At 40.8% G+C, this 17,921-nt stretch overlaps 3 protein-coding genes across 3 annotated transcripts; all 3 read left to right on the top strand.

Moving 5' to 3' along the window:
• The first annotated feature begins 233 nt into the window (after positions 1 to 233).
• slc68a1a (solute carrier family 68 member 1a) lies at positions 234 to 5,008 on the top strand. The gene is made up of 9 exons (XM_077738997.1): positions 234 to 428; positions 1,772 to 2,001; positions 2,063 to 2,142; positions 2,482 to 2,931; positions 2,994 to 3,114; positions 3,188 to 3,284; positions 3,349 to 3,520; positions 3,597 to 3,790; positions 4,097 to 5,008. Exons 2-9 carry the CDS (start codon positions 1,825 to 1,827, stop codon positions 4,336 to 4,338), a joined length of 1,533 nt encoding a protein of 510 aa, XP_077595123.1. The 5' UTR covers positions 234 to 428; positions 1,772 to 1,824; the 3' UTR covers positions 4,339 to 5,008.
• Positions 5,009 to 8,384: 3,376 nt separating this feature from the next.
• On the top strand, positions 8,385 to 14,122 carry arhgap27 (Rho GTPase activating protein 27). The gene is made up of 17 exons (XM_077739666.1): positions 8,385 to 8,585; positions 9,184 to 9,597; positions 10,165 to 10,410; positions 10,502 to 10,582; positions 10,662 to 10,787; positions 10,872 to 10,958; positions 11,424 to 11,491; positions 11,575 to 11,662; positions 11,864 to 11,965; positions 12,040 to 12,138; positions 12,505 to 12,595; positions 12,676 to 12,804; positions 12,888 to 12,986; positions 13,055 to 13,132; positions 13,206 to 13,337; positions 13,415 to 13,520; positions 13,626 to 14,122. The coding sequence occupies exons 1-17, from the start codon at positions 8,508 to 8,510 to the stop codon at positions 13,795 to 13,797; spliced, it is 2,196 nt and encodes a 731-aa protein (XP_077595792.1). The 5' UTR covers positions 8,385 to 8,507; the 3' UTR covers positions 13,798 to 14,122.
• A 295-nt stretch (positions 14,123 to 14,417) lies between these two features.
• Positions 14,418 to 16,594, top strand: vps25 (vacuolar protein sorting 25 homolog). The gene is made up of 6 exons (XM_077739045.1): positions 14,418 to 14,539; positions 15,222 to 15,367; positions 15,612 to 15,665; positions 15,742 to 15,830; positions 16,056 to 16,131; positions 16,190 to 16,594. The coding sequence occupies exons 1-6, from the start codon at positions 14,493 to 14,495 to the stop codon at positions 16,300 to 16,302; spliced, it is 525 nt and encodes a 174-aa protein (XP_077595171.1). The 5' UTR covers positions 14,418 to 14,492; the 3' UTR covers positions 16,303 to 16,594.
• Positions 16,595 to 17,921: the final 1,327 nt, after the last annotated feature.

Genomic DNA, 17,921 nt, shown 5'->3' with positions numbered 1-17,921 from the left:
CGAGTGACCTCTGCTGGCCAAAAAAACAATGGCACCAGCAACCTCAATTCACGCTTTTATTGATTTAAAATGAAATTCGCATTCGTGTAGTCGGTAGTAAAACATCATTATATTTTAATTCCTCCATATGAATTGGCAGCAGCGAAGTTGAATAAAACGGAGCAGTTCACAATATAGCCGCTAGGGGCGTAAATATTTCCATGATTAGGGGCTCCAATGAAGCATACGGCGAATCTGCTGCCGTTGTCCCAGCGACGAGACGCCCTACCACGGTTGACATGACGTGGTTACTCGGCCTCCTCGCTGGTTGTCTAGACTCTTGCGCTTGAGCCCACGGTTCTTTGCTACCGTAAAGCCAACGGGGGACAATCGATGATAGGTTCCCCGTGGATCTGTTCAGCATCGGGTGTCGGTAACGTCTTTTGGACGTATGTATCCCTCTCTTTGTGTTTTTTCCCAGTTTTTTCCCACATAATATTAATTCTTTACCCGGATCCGATTAACTGCTAGCGTGCTAACATATAACCAAGGCTAACTACGTACCGCTAACTTAGCCATGTTAGCCACTTACTCATTTTGCCATTAGAAATTGTAATCAAACCTTTATCGTCATCAATAAGAAATGCATGAGTTGGCATGCAAACTTGTCGAAGAGTTTGTGTTTATGCACCTTGTTCCTGAGTTTGGCAATGTTTTCTACACTTTAGATTAACTTGCATCTTTTGTTTTAGTTTATTGTTTTGTTGAAAATACAGCAACAGATGGTCACAGTACTGCTTTACTACAAGTGTATATACAAAGGCAGAATTTGTTTAAGATGGGCAATTGAGAAGATTGTATAAATGTTACTTAATGTAGATTTTCCTAACAGAAATCAATACTACCAATTTGGATTTACCAAGCTTAAAACATTATTGCTGAGCTTAACTTAAACAGCTGTGCTGTATAACTGTGTATTTTGTTGTTGTTGCTTAAATCAGATATACTGCAAACAGATCATCAGATATCCTCACGTGTTTTTTTTATCTTTTCCTTTTTTTATCTCTTGTTGCTTTTTTGTGCGTGTTTATTTTGCCCCTGTTAGTGGTAAAATTTTCCTGAAAACCTTTAGTATTTAAATATAACCTTACCAAAATTCATTATTGAATAAATGTCATGAGCAGATGCAACATCATCAAAATTGGCCTACTGGGAGTTCTCCATGATGACATGTTAAGGAATTTAAGGTGCCTTGTCATTGATATGGCCCAACATTAGCCGTCCTGCGGAGATCCCTTTGCTTTTGGTCTCCAGCCAATTACGTTCCTTACCTGGCAAGATGCTGCATTTCTGGTTTCGGCTCTAAATTGTTAAGGTGTGCTGCAAAACGTGAGTGCGGACGCTCATTTGTTGCTGGGTTAGACTTGAGCGAGCCTCCAACTTGAAATTGACTGGACTTTACACAAAAAATATTCGTTTTGGTGGTTTATAATGCTTGAAACAAGAAGAAGAGGCAAGTAGATCATTGTTTTGACATAATTCGGATATGATGTTCTATATTTGGCCAATTTTCTGCTGCATATAAAGTTTGGGTTAGCTCCCAAGAAATATTTTGTTGTTGCTATCTTGTCTTACCTGAAGAACTACATGAGATAAAATCAACCTGAGCCAAGCAGTTTGATATTTGTGTTACTTTTATGGAATTTATATACAAAAAGGCTGCTAGAAAATTATTTCAAATGCTTGTCAGGTTAAATCAAGCAAATTCCAGAATGAATCTTCTACTTTGCAGGCTATGAGGGAGCAGGCGGCAGCTGGCGCTTGATTGACAGCGGCAAAGAAAGAATGGGCCGAAGCAGCGAGGGCAACGGGCTAACCGGCACTGTTGTCATCCCCACTGCAGTCCTCTACGGTTCCTTGGCCCTCTTCATCTCCATCCTGCATAATGTCTTCTTGCTCTACTATGTGGACACTTTTGTGTCCGTCTACAAGATTGACAAAGTCTCCTTTTGGGTTGGAGAGGTGAGTCTAATGGTCGCTCTCATCCGGGCTGCATTGTAAGCGCACGTGTCTTTGCTTCCAGACGGTGTTTCTGCTGTGGAACAGCTTCAACGATCCTCTGTTTGGCTGGATGAGCGATCGCCAATTTCTCAGTTCTCCTCAGTGAGTTGATGCATGATCCAGAAATGTATATGAGTGTATTTGTTTTTAATTTATTTTCCTAAAAAAAAAATTACAATGACCTGTAAAGACACTAAATTGAATTGAATGCTTCTATTGACATCATACAACTATGTAATAAGATTTAAAATTACATCACTAAGTCCACAAATTACAAGAAAAACATGAATAAATCATCAATAAATAAGTAGTCAACATAATTAGTCAACAACAATAATAAATAAGCCTTGCCTGCAATTAATGCTCATATTTCAGTACCATTAATGTCCACAAGAGGCTAAAAATGGAATACAATCTTAAGTCTATTTGTCTTTTCTGCAGGAGCAGCTCCCAGCTGACATCCCCAGAGGTGATCCTGAAGCGCCTCCATGCACTCTCATCCAGCGGGCCCCTATTCGCCCTATCATTCCTGGCCTTCTGGGTGGCGTGGGCCAGCCCGGGCCTGCAGTTCCTCGTGTGCCTGTGCTTGTACGACGGCTTCTTGACCATGGTGGACCTCCACCACAGCGCCCTCATGGCCGACCTGGTCGTGTCGGCAGCCGACCGCACGCGCCTCAATTTCCACTGCTCAGTCTTCAGCGCCCTGGGTTCCATCTCCGTTTTCTTGTCCTACTCCTTCTGGGACAAGGAGGACTTCTACGCCTTCCGCCTTTTCTGCGTGACCCTCGCCACATTCTCCATTTTGGGATTCTTTCTGGTCTCCCGGTTGCTACGGGAACGCTTTCAAAGGGAAATCCGGCCAAGACTGGACGAGGCACATGCTCTCAAAGAGTAGGTTCTCTTTAAAAATCCTTTTTTTGTGGAGATTATCTAACGTTTTTCCTCCGCCACAGGCTCAGTGTGGGCCACGCGCCATTCACATCACCGGAGCGACCTGTCACTCTTAGACAGTACCTCAAGCAGCTCTCCAAACACAAAAATTTCATGTGGTTCGTCTCCATGAATCTCCTCCAGGTGATCCCATTATAATATTTCCATCCGGGAGGTCCTCCAAAAAACAACCCTAAGCAATTTGACTTATTTGCAGGTGTTTCACTGCCACTTCAACAACAACTTTTTCCCTCTCTTCCTGGAGCACCTGCTATCCGATACCATCTCCGCCTCCACGGGCTCCATCCTTCTAGGTAAATACAAAATAAATCTTTCCCTGTGTGGATTTTTTGGTAAAACGCTGTTGTTATCGCATAGGCGTCTCCTACGTAGCACCACACCTGAACAACTTGTATTTCCTGACGCTGTGCCAGCGCCATGGCGTCTACAAGGTTATCCATTGGCTCTTCATGCTCAAGCTAGCACTGAGTGTGGCCATGTTGCTGGCTGGGGCTGACCGCGTCTATTTGCTCTGCATCTTCATAGCCAGGTGAGCATTAGTTGAATACCATTCAGATCCACAGACGGCTCTTTTTCTCATGTCTTGTCACTTTGCCCCCCAAAAGTAATCGAGTGTTTACGGAGGGAACCTGCAAGCTGCTCAAGTTGGTCATCTCCGACCTGGTGGACGAAGACTTTGTGGTCAACCGGCGGCAGCAGGCGGCTTCTGCGCTGCTTTTCGGCATGGTGGCCCTGCTTACCAAGCCCGGCCAGACGTTGGCGCCGCTCATCGGGACGTGGCTACTCTGCGCCTACACAGGTATGGGATGGTCTTGTACATCACTGGTGTCAAAGTGGCGGCCCGGGGGCCAAATCTGGCCCGCCGCATCATTTTGTGCGGCCCGGAAAATTAAATGTGTCATTCCTGATTTCCCCCCTTTTTAAATTATTAATTGTAATTTTTATCATTTTTTTTCTGTTTTAGTTCAAAAATAATTTTGTAAAATCTAAAAATATATCTTACTATATTACTACTATATACTACTATAACTCAATGGCAGTCATTGACAGATCTCAAAATAAAATGAAATAAAATTCACCTCCACCATGTTTTTGTGTTTCATAGGCTACGATATTTTCCAAAGAGAACCAGCTAAAGACACCCCTGTTGACGCATCCTCGTCGGAGGGGACTCCGCCATTGCGTTTGGGCTGCTTCCACATCCTGGTATTTGTGCCCATTACCTGCGCCTTGCTGCAATTGGCCGCCTGGTCGCGCTTCACGTTGCACGGGCGCAAACTGCAGGGAATCAAAAGCTCCCGGCAAGGTTCCCACCACCAAGACGTGGCCGACGTCAAAGCCATATGACGTCGTCACTTTTTAACGTCGTCTTTTCAGACGGGGACATTTTTTTAGGGAAAAAAAATAATGACTGAAGTCGTCATCCCGAAGCTCGGCCTTGTGCGTAAAGACGGAGAAGAAACCACAGCACAATGACTGATCTGCCACTTTGGGTATCACCAAAAAGTCTTATTTTAAATTGATGAAAATGTTCTTATATTTTTTAAAAGAAGAGTATAACATATTTATACTGTATGATGTGCGATTTAAGAATGCAGTTTATTTTTCATAATGGACATTCACTTGCATTCATTGACATCAGGGAAGATTATTAATCTTTGCATTTGAAATTGTATTTTATTTTTTATTTAAAGGATACTACATGTAAGGTGAAGTAATGACAAGAGTTCCTGTTTACACACAACATGGAAGAAGTGTAATATCAGGTATTTTTATTTTTATTTTCTTGCACAAAACCGCCATTTTCTGACCAATTCAGTGCCCACTGCCCATTTAATACTTCATGTTTCATGTATGAAATATGATTTTTTTTAACACTTAGAGGACATACTACATTTAACTTATTGACTAAGGTGAATGAATGTTTTCTACCAAGGTTTGATGCTAGAATGGTTCTTATGTTACCAAATATGTTGCCATTGACGGCACTAGACTTCAATGACGCTCAAATATGAAACACTATTTAAAAAAAAAAATCTACAATGGTAACTGGGACCAGTTTGTGTTGCCAAAAAAAAGTCAGGGTTTATTTATAATGTCCATGAAAGGGTTAATAGTCAAACTTGAATGTCTTTTTGTCATTTTGTGAACTTGTGCCATTACCAAAATAAAAATCACGTGCTCAGAATAGTTACTAAAGCTTTATTTATTCTGATGTAGTAATCGTAAGTGTTGGGGTTATTCTGGATGGGCACATGATGGCATTTCCATGACGCTGTTTGTCTCCAAAGCATGGCATTAGCGTCAATGCAGTTTGAGTACGAAGTCTTCATCGAGTCCAATGAAAGCCACTTCACCACGTTTGGGATCATCTGCGTTTGGGAAGCTGACGCCACACCCAAGAGAAGCGCTTTCCACGGAATGGACGCATCACTTATACAAGTGGACTGGCAGAATTGTCAAGGAGGATTGATTCAAAACAAGCAGGTAAGACCAACAAGGTTTGCTTACATTGACATTAACAACATTTTGTCCATTACATGTGTCTTTTACTGTCACTTTTCTGTTTGTTTATTTGTTATGATACAATGACAGATGTTGTTTCCTCCAGGTGGCAGTGTAGCTCTAAAATTCCATTACCTTGATAAATATGTATCGATAATAAGCTAAAATATGTCTTGTTAACAGCCATGACTTTAGAGTTGGATTACCTGTGCTGAAGGGTTTGGGGGCGGATCTTAGGTAGTAATGTGGGTGTGGCCTCCAAGGGGCCTCCTTTGCAGGTAAAAGGGGGCGTGGTTAAGGGGGAAATTTAACCCCAAAAAAGTAAGATGACCTATTATATAATTTTTAGGCCTCATATAATTGTATATTTAGCACCGTCAATGAATTATTATACACTATTCTAGTGGACAATTTAGGGTCAAATTTTGTTGAATCCTTTCTTGGGAGAATCACAACTGGAACACAAAATGTTGTGTTATATCATCCTATCAAAATATTATCACACGCCTAATGGAAAGTTAGATTGAGGAGATGTTTGTGCAACCAGCTCATCAGCATGTGTAAGAGGAAGAGAAGGAGTAAGAAGGAGGAGCTTCTCACTCACTGATTTGAGTCTTTCCCCCTCTTTATTGAGAGTTTGGATTCACTTTGCGCAAGTACGCTTTTAACCGGGTGACATCCATCTTTTGGATCTCCGGAAGTAGACACTATAGCTTTTTTTTTTGGTGACCTCATTTGTGTCAGTGTGCCAGGTGATAAACAGGTCCAGTGGGCTGGGTTGCTGTCAGGAGTTAAGGAGTTAAACTCGACGTCCGCCACGCCCAAACTAAACTGCAGCTTCCCGAACGTGTATGCCATTCTGCGCCTTTTCTTCCTGCTTCAACTTCCAGGAACATGTCACCGGGAACTGCCTAGGTGCCGGATCTGCAGTTTTTTGGGGGGGGGGAAAGCAGGTGAGCAGATATACACCTGTTTTGGGGGATCCAGGTGATTTTTTTTTATTTTTTTTTTTCATTCAACTTCATTCTTTGAGCTTTTTCACATTATCCAAAAGTTTGACTTGTGTGTATTTGGAAGGTACACAGGGTACTGCATACCCACCCCCTTTTTCTGGAGCCGTCTCCATGCCAACGACTGGAGGGTGCAGAAGGGAAGTGGTGAGGGGTGCAAGCGGGCAAGTGGCCATCGACAAAGACTGAAATCACTTTCTAAAGGTTCAGTGAGTGTGTTCTCAGACCCCTTGCATTGTGGGATGTGGAGTTTTTGTTGGGGTTGTTTATTCAATTAGAATATAGGTGGATATAATTGTGATGCAGCAGCCAGGTTGTACTGCATTAACTGACTTTCTCCATTGACCAATTGCTTAGAAATACATTGTCACAAAAGTCTATCGTTTGGAGATTACTCACTTGTGGTGTGAAAAGCTGAGAGTTGAAATCCTAATTTGACCATGATAATATTCAATGGGAAAAATCATTTTTATTAAGATGTTATACTTAATTAATAATACGCTGCAGGAGAGCTTTATGGTAGTCAGTGTTGATTTATGATGATTTCATGTTGATAGTGTTAGACTGAGGAGCTATTCCAGATTTTTTTCTTCAGTGTTTTATGTTGTGATGTGCACGAGGGATGGAATATTAGGATCTTTTAAATCTTATCTATGCAAAAAGTTGTCCCTGGCATGGCGAATGCGCAGCGAAAACATCACATGCTGACAAACTGCTCCAACAGGTCGCGTCGGAGCACCTGTGCCGTCACGCCTCTCTCGCCCTGGCGTGCGTTCACTTCAATGTGGCGGTCCTTTTATGTGGTGGCCGGCACGATGTCGGATTTTCCGGAGGCCCATGCCATTTCTCTGGTTGCTAGGGCAACCACTGTGTGGTGAAATGATCTTGCAGTGTTGCTTTTGATGCTCAAATTTGAGTCTTGGACTAGAGTTGAAAAGTTGGGTTGTACCAGGCCTTGTAGATTGGAGTGTAAAGTTTTATTAGTCATTTTTTGCTACCAGTTTCTCAGGAAATTCAGTTTATCTCATTATCTCGTGCTAGTGACGTTTCACCATAGGATGGACAATTGAGAAAGTATGGTATCTCATTCACATGGATTTTTCTCTTGGCCTTTTTGGTTCTAGGTCATGAGGATTGTGATGTAAGTGCAGAGAAGGTGGTCGGGGGGGAGGCAGGGGGACTCTATAATAGCCTGACTGTGCTCGCCGTGGCGTGATTTGGGCCCCAAATGGGTGTCCCATTGTGCCACTGCATGCCTGCTAAAGTGGTGAAGTAATCACTGCTGCTCCTCTTGAAGTAACATTTGGGACTAGAAAAAAAAAAAGGCATGGAAAAGGTCAAAGTTTTTTTCTAGTAAAACCATCATCCACTCTAAAATATTTTAGTAAATCACCTGAGTACAAAAAGAGGTGAAAGTTTAACATTTGCTCTCCTTTTCTGATGAACAAAATGTAAATAAATGTTAAAAAAACACTACAAAAAATATTTCCTATTAAAAGGCTCTAATTTTAGCAATCAGCACCAAACTCAATTCATTAATCGATTCATTTTGACATTTTAGTAAGAAAAATAAAAGTTTAATTGAACCAACTAGACTATATTTTTTACATTTCTTCATAAATGTAACATTACATTTCTGACGATGCAGTTTTGCTAATACTTAACATTTATTCAGTGTAGCCAGAGACATGACATTTTGGAACAAAACACTTCCTGCATTTTTTTTCAGTCCCGCATGCGATCTGCTTTTAGATTCTGTGCTAGTTCACAGACAGTTAACCTCTGACCTCCATTGACACACACACACACACACATATACACAGACACAGACACAGACATACGCACCCGCACAAACACGCCCACCCCAACCCTTCCTGATACATACGCAGTTCTCCTTTCTGTCTTCCACCGATGCACTCCGTTTCGATGCCCCGACACTTTTTGTCATCCTCCTTCTGGCGTTGGCCTTCAGCTCCAATGGCCAAGCTGCTCTAGACAAACATGGTGGACCTTTATAGCGGGGTCTGGACGGGTCACCGGGCCCGGCGGGCATTGCCCCGGACGCCCGCTTCGCTGCAGGTTGGTGTCGAGAGCTTTGAAGGGCAATTGCAAGATTTTGTTTTGGTTGAGTGTTGAAAGTTTGATGCGGTATATTTAAATCGGGATAAGGCAGGTCGTCTTTACTGGTTTGGAGCAGAAATGGTGACGGAAAGTCCCGTTTTAGGTTAAATATGCTACTTATAGACAGTGTGAGACTCTTGTTGAAGTGAGAAGTGTCTGAAACCGCATTTTGCAGAGGAAGCTGGTGGAAATGGTGTGTAATTGATTGCCCCAGATGCAGCAAAGTGAAAGTGGCAAATCATTTTTGAACCTTAAAAGACCAAAAACCTTTAATATTTGTATTTATCTAACATTCCCTACAAACTAAGGTTGTCCCCTTGCTGAAATTTTGATATGATTTCCCCATACACATACCCATACTTAAAATGTAACTAGTAAATGACAACAAATCACCAGCCTTGAAAATGTATGTTTTTGAATGGCAAAAATACACAATATTTTCCATTCGCCATTTCGACCTCTGCTTGCCAAGTTATCACCAGCAAATGAAATGTTGCATGCAAACTTGTCAAGATTGTGCGACAACCACCTCACAAAACATTTTTTTCCCCTGCAGGTTGACGACGAAAACGCCGGCGCCCCCATTTATGTCAACGTAGCTCAAATTCGCCAAAGATCCGTCGAATCAAATCCCCCTCCGGACGCCGACGACCAATGGGAGGTGCACGTTGACCCTGAGAGCGGTCAAAACTACTACTACCAGCCCGCCACGGGGCGCTCCACTTGGGAAAACCCTGTGGCCCAGTTGCCCCCCGACCCCGAGCCGCGTACCCCGTCACCCCCCGGCTCCCCCGCCCACCGCCTGTCGCAGACATCGGACTGGTTGGAGCTAGTGGATGACCGCAGCGGGTGCCCCTATTTCTACAACACCATGTCTGGGGAAACTTCGTGGGAGCCGCCGGAGTTGTTGAGCCCTTACACCCCCCTGTCGGAGACCCTGAGCGGGCACCGCTTTCACCAGGATGAGTCGGTGAGGACCTGGCCGTCTGCTCTACTTCCTCTTTCCACTTTTAGCCGTGCTCGGGGGTAGGGCGCTAATGCAACCTTCTTCTTATAATGGAATTAACTCTTGATTTACACCACTCGTTCCCATTAGGAAAATACGGCAGCCGAATGCGTCTATGAGAATACTCTTGTTAACCGTATGTGCCCCGATTGGTTAGTGACCTACAAAAGGGGTGCACCACTCCTGGTCCAAGTGAATGTATTGTTGTCAATGGCAGTCCATTTTGTCATTTTAGGGTATTTTTGGGGCCACTTGCTGTAAATTTTGGATTTTTTATTGGGTTTTAGGGATTTTTTGGGCTGATTTCTGCTGATTTGGGGGCATTTCCAAGTGTCTTTCAATTAGGTTTGAGGAATTTTAAGCTTTCTTGTTAAGTCTTGGCTCTAGTGGGCACAATTTTGACTGCAGGGGGTGAAAGAACAAACTTGACTTCGGATAAGAACTTGAGCAAAGTCTAACAGTGCTAAAATATGGGATTCTGCATGTATATGTATAATATGACCATTAATAACACTTCTCTGATGTTCCCAGCCCGATTTACCTGAGGAAGACTACCACACAGAAGACTACCCAGGGGGTGCCGATGCAGCCGAATTGGACGAGGGACTCCTCTCAGCCACAGTGTCCCCCATCACTCCCATAGAATATGACCTGTCGCACGTGAGCCGTGCCGTCATCCCTCGGGCTAGCTTGGACCGCAGCGTGCCCGCCGGATGGGGGCTCAGCGTGGAACCCGACGGCACTTGGGTTTTTACCAACGACCACTCGTTGGAGCAGGTAACCAACAATGTTTGCCATACACTTTTATGGATACAAAATTTGACTGCAAAACATATGATCATATGATGTCGTTACTTGTTTTTGACAGTGGGTCAAGTCCCGGGACGACATGGGGCACACTTACTACTACCTGAGAGACGGCTCCAAGTCCCAATGGACCCTACCTGAGGTAACTACATCCCTTTTAGAGTATCCTCACCTTCAAGATTCCCCAAAACTTCCCATGCAGTCTTTTTGTACTGGTACAGGCAGTGCCTTCATTGGCCCAGGAGGAGGAGGAGGAAGAGGTGGTAGAGACCGATGACTTTAGCAACTTTAACAGCTGGAGACAGAATGTGGGACCCTCTTTACTAATGCCGGTTCAAGAGGACACGGTATGAGCGTTCCTCTCCAGAAAAAAAACACATTTTAACATTATTATTGGATCTAAAGCAATTTTAATGCTGTTCTCTTTGCAGAGGTTCTTCCCGACTCACCGAAGGAACACGTCAGACTACAGTAGCGACAGCTCCAGTACGGGAAACTCCCCCGAGGCGCAACCCATTGTGAGTGACACTGTGTAAATTGCCAGCAAATGGAGTGTAGATAGTATTTTTTTTTGAAAGTGTACTCTGTACTCTGTGAAGGCTCCTGGCTTCCAACTTTGGAGAAAGCCTTATTACCTGACCTCCAAGTGGCTGCGTTTTAACGTGGGTTGTTAGTTTGAATGCCATAGATGCATGTAGGAGATAGCATGGATCTCTATGGCAGGAGCTGGCTGTGTTAATGCTAATTCGGATAGAAAATTAGTCATCAGGCTGGGCGATAAGTTCAGTTTTCATTGTTTCATTGCACCGGTTATACCAAAGATGGCGTAATTTTTGGAGTGTTTTTTGGAGAAAAGTAGCAATTGCATTTTTCGATATATCGCCCAACCTTACTTGTTGTTTACATGTTTGACTTGCATGTTAATGAGTATTTTTTGTGTGTTCATTTTGCTTTTTCATCCTCACATTCTGCTTGAATTTTAGGTGCAGAATTTAGAGAAAGCTGGGATTCTCAACAAAACAAAAGTGTCTGAAAACGGGAAAAAAGTCCGGTACGTCCAATTGCTTCTCAAGGTTTCTTTTTTTTGAGAAGAAAGTGTTGGATTTCACTTTCCCCTCTGGCATCCTCATGCAGGAAAAACTGGGCTCAGACTTGGACTGTCCTAAATGGAGGCCTGTTGACCTTCCACAAAGATCCAAAATCGACATCACCCGGAATTTCGGTAGTTGAATTTTCCTTCTGTTTTGCACTCGATTTTTCAAATCAACCGATTATGCAGATAAGGGGAAGAAAAAAAAAGATGACCTACATTTGATACTCTGATTATAATGCCTGTGACGTGAGCTCACTGGTGCTTTTGTAGAAAGAATGCAGCAAGACCTGTTTTGGCTCCATTATCACTCCTTTTTTTTCTCGTCTATAGAACAAGACCAATCAGATTGTCCCGGAGGTGTCGGTGGATCTGCGAGGCGCCATGATTGGCTGGGCCTCGAAAGACAAATCCAGCAAGAAGAACGTTCTAGAGGTGCATTATTATCATTGCAATTGGGATATTGATTTAACAAATGCACACGTGCTGACAGTTGTTTTTTATTCTAGTTGAAAAGCAAGAATGGTGTGGAGTTTTTGATCCAGTATGATACTGAGAGCATCATCACTGACTGGCACAAAGTATTGTTGGACACAATACGACAACTGGTAAGTTCTTAATCAAACCATGCAATATTCTTTATACTGTATTCTTTGATTTATCATTCTGTAAGTAAGATATTTTTTGTTTGTTTGTTAATTTTTAGTTGTGGTTCTTAATATCTCAATCAAATTAGATTTTTATTGTGTATTAGTTTATAGTTTGACATCAATGTGTGTCAATTAGAGTTCAATCATATTACAGGATAGGTTTGTATTACTGAGAACTATTTTATTTTTATTTAGAAATACTTTAATATTTAATTTTACTCATCATGTTAATATTTTGTGCACTGGAACCATAATACACTTTAACAACAAGCACATGCAACAAAAATAATGTATTTTTTTTTTTATCCATCTCCGATGGAACAGGAGTACCAGGACCATCAATCTGAGGAGGAGGACAGCAGCGACACGTACGAAAGAATTGGGGGTGCCGAACAACAGATTGTCTTGCGTCGGGGTGAGCTCCACTTGAAAAAAAAACTCTGCCTTTTAGACATTATATAAATAAAGCCTTCTATTTTGTTTTTCTGTTGTTAGCTTCCCGGCAGAGTGTAGTCAGCCATAGCGCTGGAGAGACAGACCCTAAGAAGGTCCGTTCCAAGCTGAAAAAATTCCTCACCAAGCGTCCTTCACTTCAGGCCGTCAAGGAGAAAGGATACATACGAGGTCTAGAATTATTGACTGTCAAGTCGCAAAACTTTTGGGGTAAAAGGTCAATAGGTCAATTTTTTTGTTTGACCCACCTGCAGACAATGTGTTCGGATGCCACCTTGCTACACTTTGCGAGCAGGAAAGGTCCACCGTGCCCAGTTTTGTGAGAAGATGCATTGCAGCACTGGAAAACAGAGGTAGTAACCAGACAACAATACTGACTGCATTGCCAATGGCATAACTTGTTGTTATTTTTAAATTCTAGGTTTGGGAATTGATGGACTCTACAGGGTCAGTGGGAACCTCGCTGTCATCCAGAAATTGCGCTTCAAGGCAGATAGAGGTGACCAAAATGATTTTATCCTGTGCACTGTCCAGTTGTGATTTTTAACAACCCCTCTGTGGCTTCCCAATAGATGAACTGGATCTGGACGATGCCCAGTGGTCGGATGCTCACGTCCTGACCGGAGCGCTGAAGCTGTTTTTCCGCGAGCTTCCCGAGCCGCTTTTTCCCTACAGCCACTTTCACAGCTTCATTGCAGCTATCAGTAAGATCAAACTTTGGCAATCGTCAATCAAAATAATCAATTTCAGTGTCATAATGAACCTTTTTTTGTCATTGCAGGAATTCCTGATTACAATGAAAAGTTTGATTCTATTAATGAATTAATCAAATCTCTTCCCGTCCCAAATCATGACACCATGAGTCTCTTGTTTGGACATTTACGACGGTAAGTGTCCATATTGAAGTTAATTTTTTCAATATTATTTTTTTTATGGGGAATTGAACAGTGTGCACAACATTATTGTATTGATATGAGTTTATTTGTCATCAGAGTCATCCAGTGTGGTGACAACAACCGCATGACGGTGCACAACGTGGCCATCGTGTTCGGACCGACGCTTCTTCGACCCGAAGCAGAGTCGGGCAACATCGCCATGCATACGGTTTTCCAGAATCAGATTGTAGAGTTCATTCTCAATGATTATGAGCACCTCTTCCAATAAGGCTGAAGGATAATCATCCCTTTATGCGATTATTTAATACAACGCATTTTGGGACTCAGTGGTAACATAAGAACTGTATATACAGCGATTAATAACAGCACGCTGTTTTGAAGTCAATCTGATATAGAATGTTTATGCTGTATTTGTCTATTAAAAACAGTACTACTGTATATATAGATTAATGACAGATTGGTGAGGAGGTTGTTATTGGAAATATTTGTGATGTAAATAGAAGTAGACACTGTTGACATGCTTGAATTGTCTCAAAAAATGCTATTAAAATGTTTTACAATGCCATTCTGTAATAAAATAACTGGGAAATATATTTTGTGTTGAAAGAAATATTTCTATTTCTCTGTTGTATATAAAATGCCAATCTGTTTGAAAATACTGCATTGTGCAGCTGTTTTTAAATACATGCTCAGGTGACTTCAATGTTTAATCATGGGATGGCCCTGATGCAAAATGGCTGACAAATGGTGACGAAGTGAAACAGTAAGTATCCGCATTATAAATAAATAACGTCTATGTTCTTAAATTGAAATTTGACATCGACAACAAAAACGATAATTAATATACACCAGGTTTTATGAGAAATAACGTTAAAATAATTACTAACAATGCCTTTACTTTCTGCAGCGAAATAGTTTGTCGGAACACTGTTTGGGACGGACGTGTTCTTCATTGCATCCGCGATGAGTTTCGAGTGGCCCTGGCAGTACAATTTTCCTCCGTTTTTCACGTAAGTACACATTTAAAACATTATTTAAACACGAAAAATAAACCTAAAGTCACATTTCACAATGTAGATCTATTCCGATTTTATAACTTTGACTGTTAGCGTCCTGATCTCGGGCTTTTTAGCTAGACAAGGCAAATTGCTACGGATGTAGCCCTTCTTTATTACAAACAATATGTCATACAAGACAGTTTTTGGTAATTTTGTTAAGTTTTTAATTCACGGCGATCCGTCGAGTTGATGGGCTGTTTTGTGGAACAGCAAGATCATGATCTGATCTGTCAGATCCTTGTGTTATTAATGTTTGACAAAGTCAGTTAATTGAATTGCACGTGTAGTTTTGTATTTTTCATATTTCGTATTTCCATGCATCTATTGTTGAAAGTATTAAAACGTTGATTTTAAATTTAAAGATTTATTGCATTATTTATTATGCAACAGATAATTGCTCGATTCAAGGGAGTATTAAGTCAAATATGTCATGCAAAATTTCTATTTAATTTTGAAATTGTTTGTAGCCCATGTGCATGATCATTTGTTTTTTCAAGGTGTATTTCAAATCTAATTAGTAAGTCATCCCAATGAAAATAAATCCTTTTTTTGCTTTATCTCGATAGACAAGTGGCCTAAAATATTTTCATACCACAGTCTATATAATTATTGTGTATTTTCTTATTAATTTCAGGCTTCAACCCAATGTGGACACAAGACAGAAACAACTGGCGGCATGGTGTTCTCTTGCCTTGACCTACTATCGCCATGAAAAGCTGTACACGCTGGACGTGATGGAGGCCCAGGAGAGCCCCGTCTTCAACAACCGCAAAATTGAGCGTATCCTTTCATAAACTAATGTTTTTCTATTAGAAGTGCACCATATGGCAAAAAAGATCATACCATAAAAAAAACAAAAAACAGGATCAGGATGTTCTGATTCTTTGTTAGATTGTTTTTTTACACGACTTTACACACCATTGTCATAAAAAAGCGCTATTAAAATGTAGTCAGAATGTAATAATAGTTTAGCTCGCATGGGGTTAAACACCCACTAAGATTTTTTTTCTTAACTAGATTGTAGGAAAACTGTCTATGGAAGCCATTCAAGTGGTTTTTGAGGAGCTAAGGAAAAATGGTAATGTTAACACACACATTGTTATTGTTTATTTTATCAATGACAGTGATCATTAACGTGCATGCCTGCTATTTAGGTAATCTGGAGTGGCTGGATAAGAACAAGTCCAGATGTTTGGTGATGTGGAGGCGGCCTGAGGAGTGGGGAAAGCTCATGTATAACTGGGTGCGGTAATCCATGCTTAACACACGACCACAAACAGATAACTTTGTATAACTCACTCCACCTTCCTCATCACCTGATATTTTAGGATAAAATGTGTTTTTATAGGACATTAAGTGAATTGTATAACTAAAAAAAATCCAACTAATATTTAGTTAATATTTTGGTTTAATCAAATTTTTGTATAACTTACTCTACCTTCCTTCATGCCTTTTTTACTTGTTTTAGGTGTCCAAAAACGGGATGAACAACACGGTATTCACACTGTACGAGCTGTCCAACGGCGATGACACAGAGGGCGAAGGTACCAAGTTGTCGTCAACATTAACAACACACACACTAACTTTTTGCATCCTACACAGAGTTCCATGGCCTGGAGGAATGGATGCTGCTACGCTCTTTGCAGGCCTTGCAAACGGACGGCAAAGCCGAAATCATCAGCATGGACGATGGCAAAGGCGTCAAGTTCTTTTGAGAAAGGGGAGGACTTCCAAAATGAACTGTTATTCTTAATGCCCCGCTGATGTCTCCGTGTTTTTAATAATGCACGAGAGACATTCGGGCCATTGTGAGGTAACTTAATGTTTATAAAAGAAAAAAAAATCCCATTTGGAAGTCATCTGAAAATGGACCAACAATGGTGATTTTGTGTTGATATCAGTGCAGATTTTTAGTGAGACACTACTCTAAAAATAATACACAATCAACCTCTTTACGTACTTACTTATATCATGTGTAAAAAATAAAGACATCTTTCATAAATTGGACTTTCTGGTGCATGCATATGTGGGGAAAATACTATCAATGGCATTTGTTTTTTACAACTGGTTTGTGTTCATGCCAAGAGATTTTTCTTCCTATTGTGCAAGTATCAAATTATTAGGAGTACATTTGCAGTATACGTTGCGGTTGGTTGTTTATCATTCAGAAATAGTGTAAAAATTTTAGACGTAGATAGCATTTATAGTTAAAAAATCTTAAGATTTGTCATACAAATACTCTATATACTTCAAATATCAAGTGGAATTTTGATTAAGGTAAACAAAAAGCTCAATACTAAAAGTACTTTAAAAAAATATTATTTAGTGCAAAGTATACTTTATACTTTATTATATAAAATAAGCTGGTTTAAATAGGCCTTTTGAAAGCCAGGATCAGAAAATACTATTGAAAAAATGTCATAGATATAAAGTACAATTGCATTAATATAGATAATAAAATAAAGATTAAATAGGAAACAATATCAGCCACTTTTTTAGTGTAAGTACTTCCTTAGCTTTTAGTGTACCTGTTCTCTCCACCTAAAGGTGGCGATGGTGTTCCATACCAGAGATGTCTCATATATGAATGTTGTAGTTAGGCAAGTTATAGCGCCACCGTGCGGTGAGTTACAAACCAAGTGTAGGAAGGTATACAAGGGCGGAGCTAGAGAAGAAGGCCAGGCATGGCAGGGGAGGGGAGCTCTTGATATATCATCCTGCTTGCCTTGTGCTCTTCATGCAGTTCTTTTTTTGCTTGACTAGGTCCTCCTCATTGAGTGTTCTCCAGCTGAAGAAAAGTTGGGATACTATTTCGCAAGGAGGAAAATGTGCTTTGACAGCGTGTGACCAGCAAGTGAGTACAAAGCATTCTCCTCTTTTATCCCCATATTTAATTTTTTATTTTTGTTGGTCACTTTTTGTCAGTCACTTTTTTTAAGAGTACATATATTTCCACATTTATATATTTCATCTTTTGAAAGAATGGTCAAAATATGCATGCCTTATACAATGTGCTCCTCAATAAACACTCGATATGCTTTTAATAATGAAGCTTTTTACTTTTATTTTGCTACTAACAGTGACTAATGACATGCAATTGACAAAGTAAACTAACATAAAAGTCATTGACAACCATTTTGTTATGGATTAATTTATACTACCCGGAATAGTACAAATCCACAGACCCTAAATATTTTCTTTATTATCATTATATTCTTTTATCGTTAGTCCCTGCTTTATTAATGACAACATTTTAACTATTATTCATAGAAAATGCATAGTGCATGGAAGAAGTCCCATTCCTCACTTGTTAATTAATGAACTCTGTCACTTT

This window comes from Stigmatopora nigra, chromosome 18, assembly GCF_051989575.1.
Source record: "Stigmatopora nigra isolate UIUO_SnigA chromosome 18, RoL_Snig_1.1, whole genome shotgun sequence".
In the NCBI taxonomy this organism is placed as follows: domain Eukaryota; kingdom Metazoa; phylum Chordata; class Actinopteri; order Syngnathiformes; family Syngnathidae; genus Stigmatopora; species Stigmatopora nigra.
Note: the sequence above shows the minus strand (reverse complement) of the source record. Positions and strands in the feature narration are given on the sequence as shown.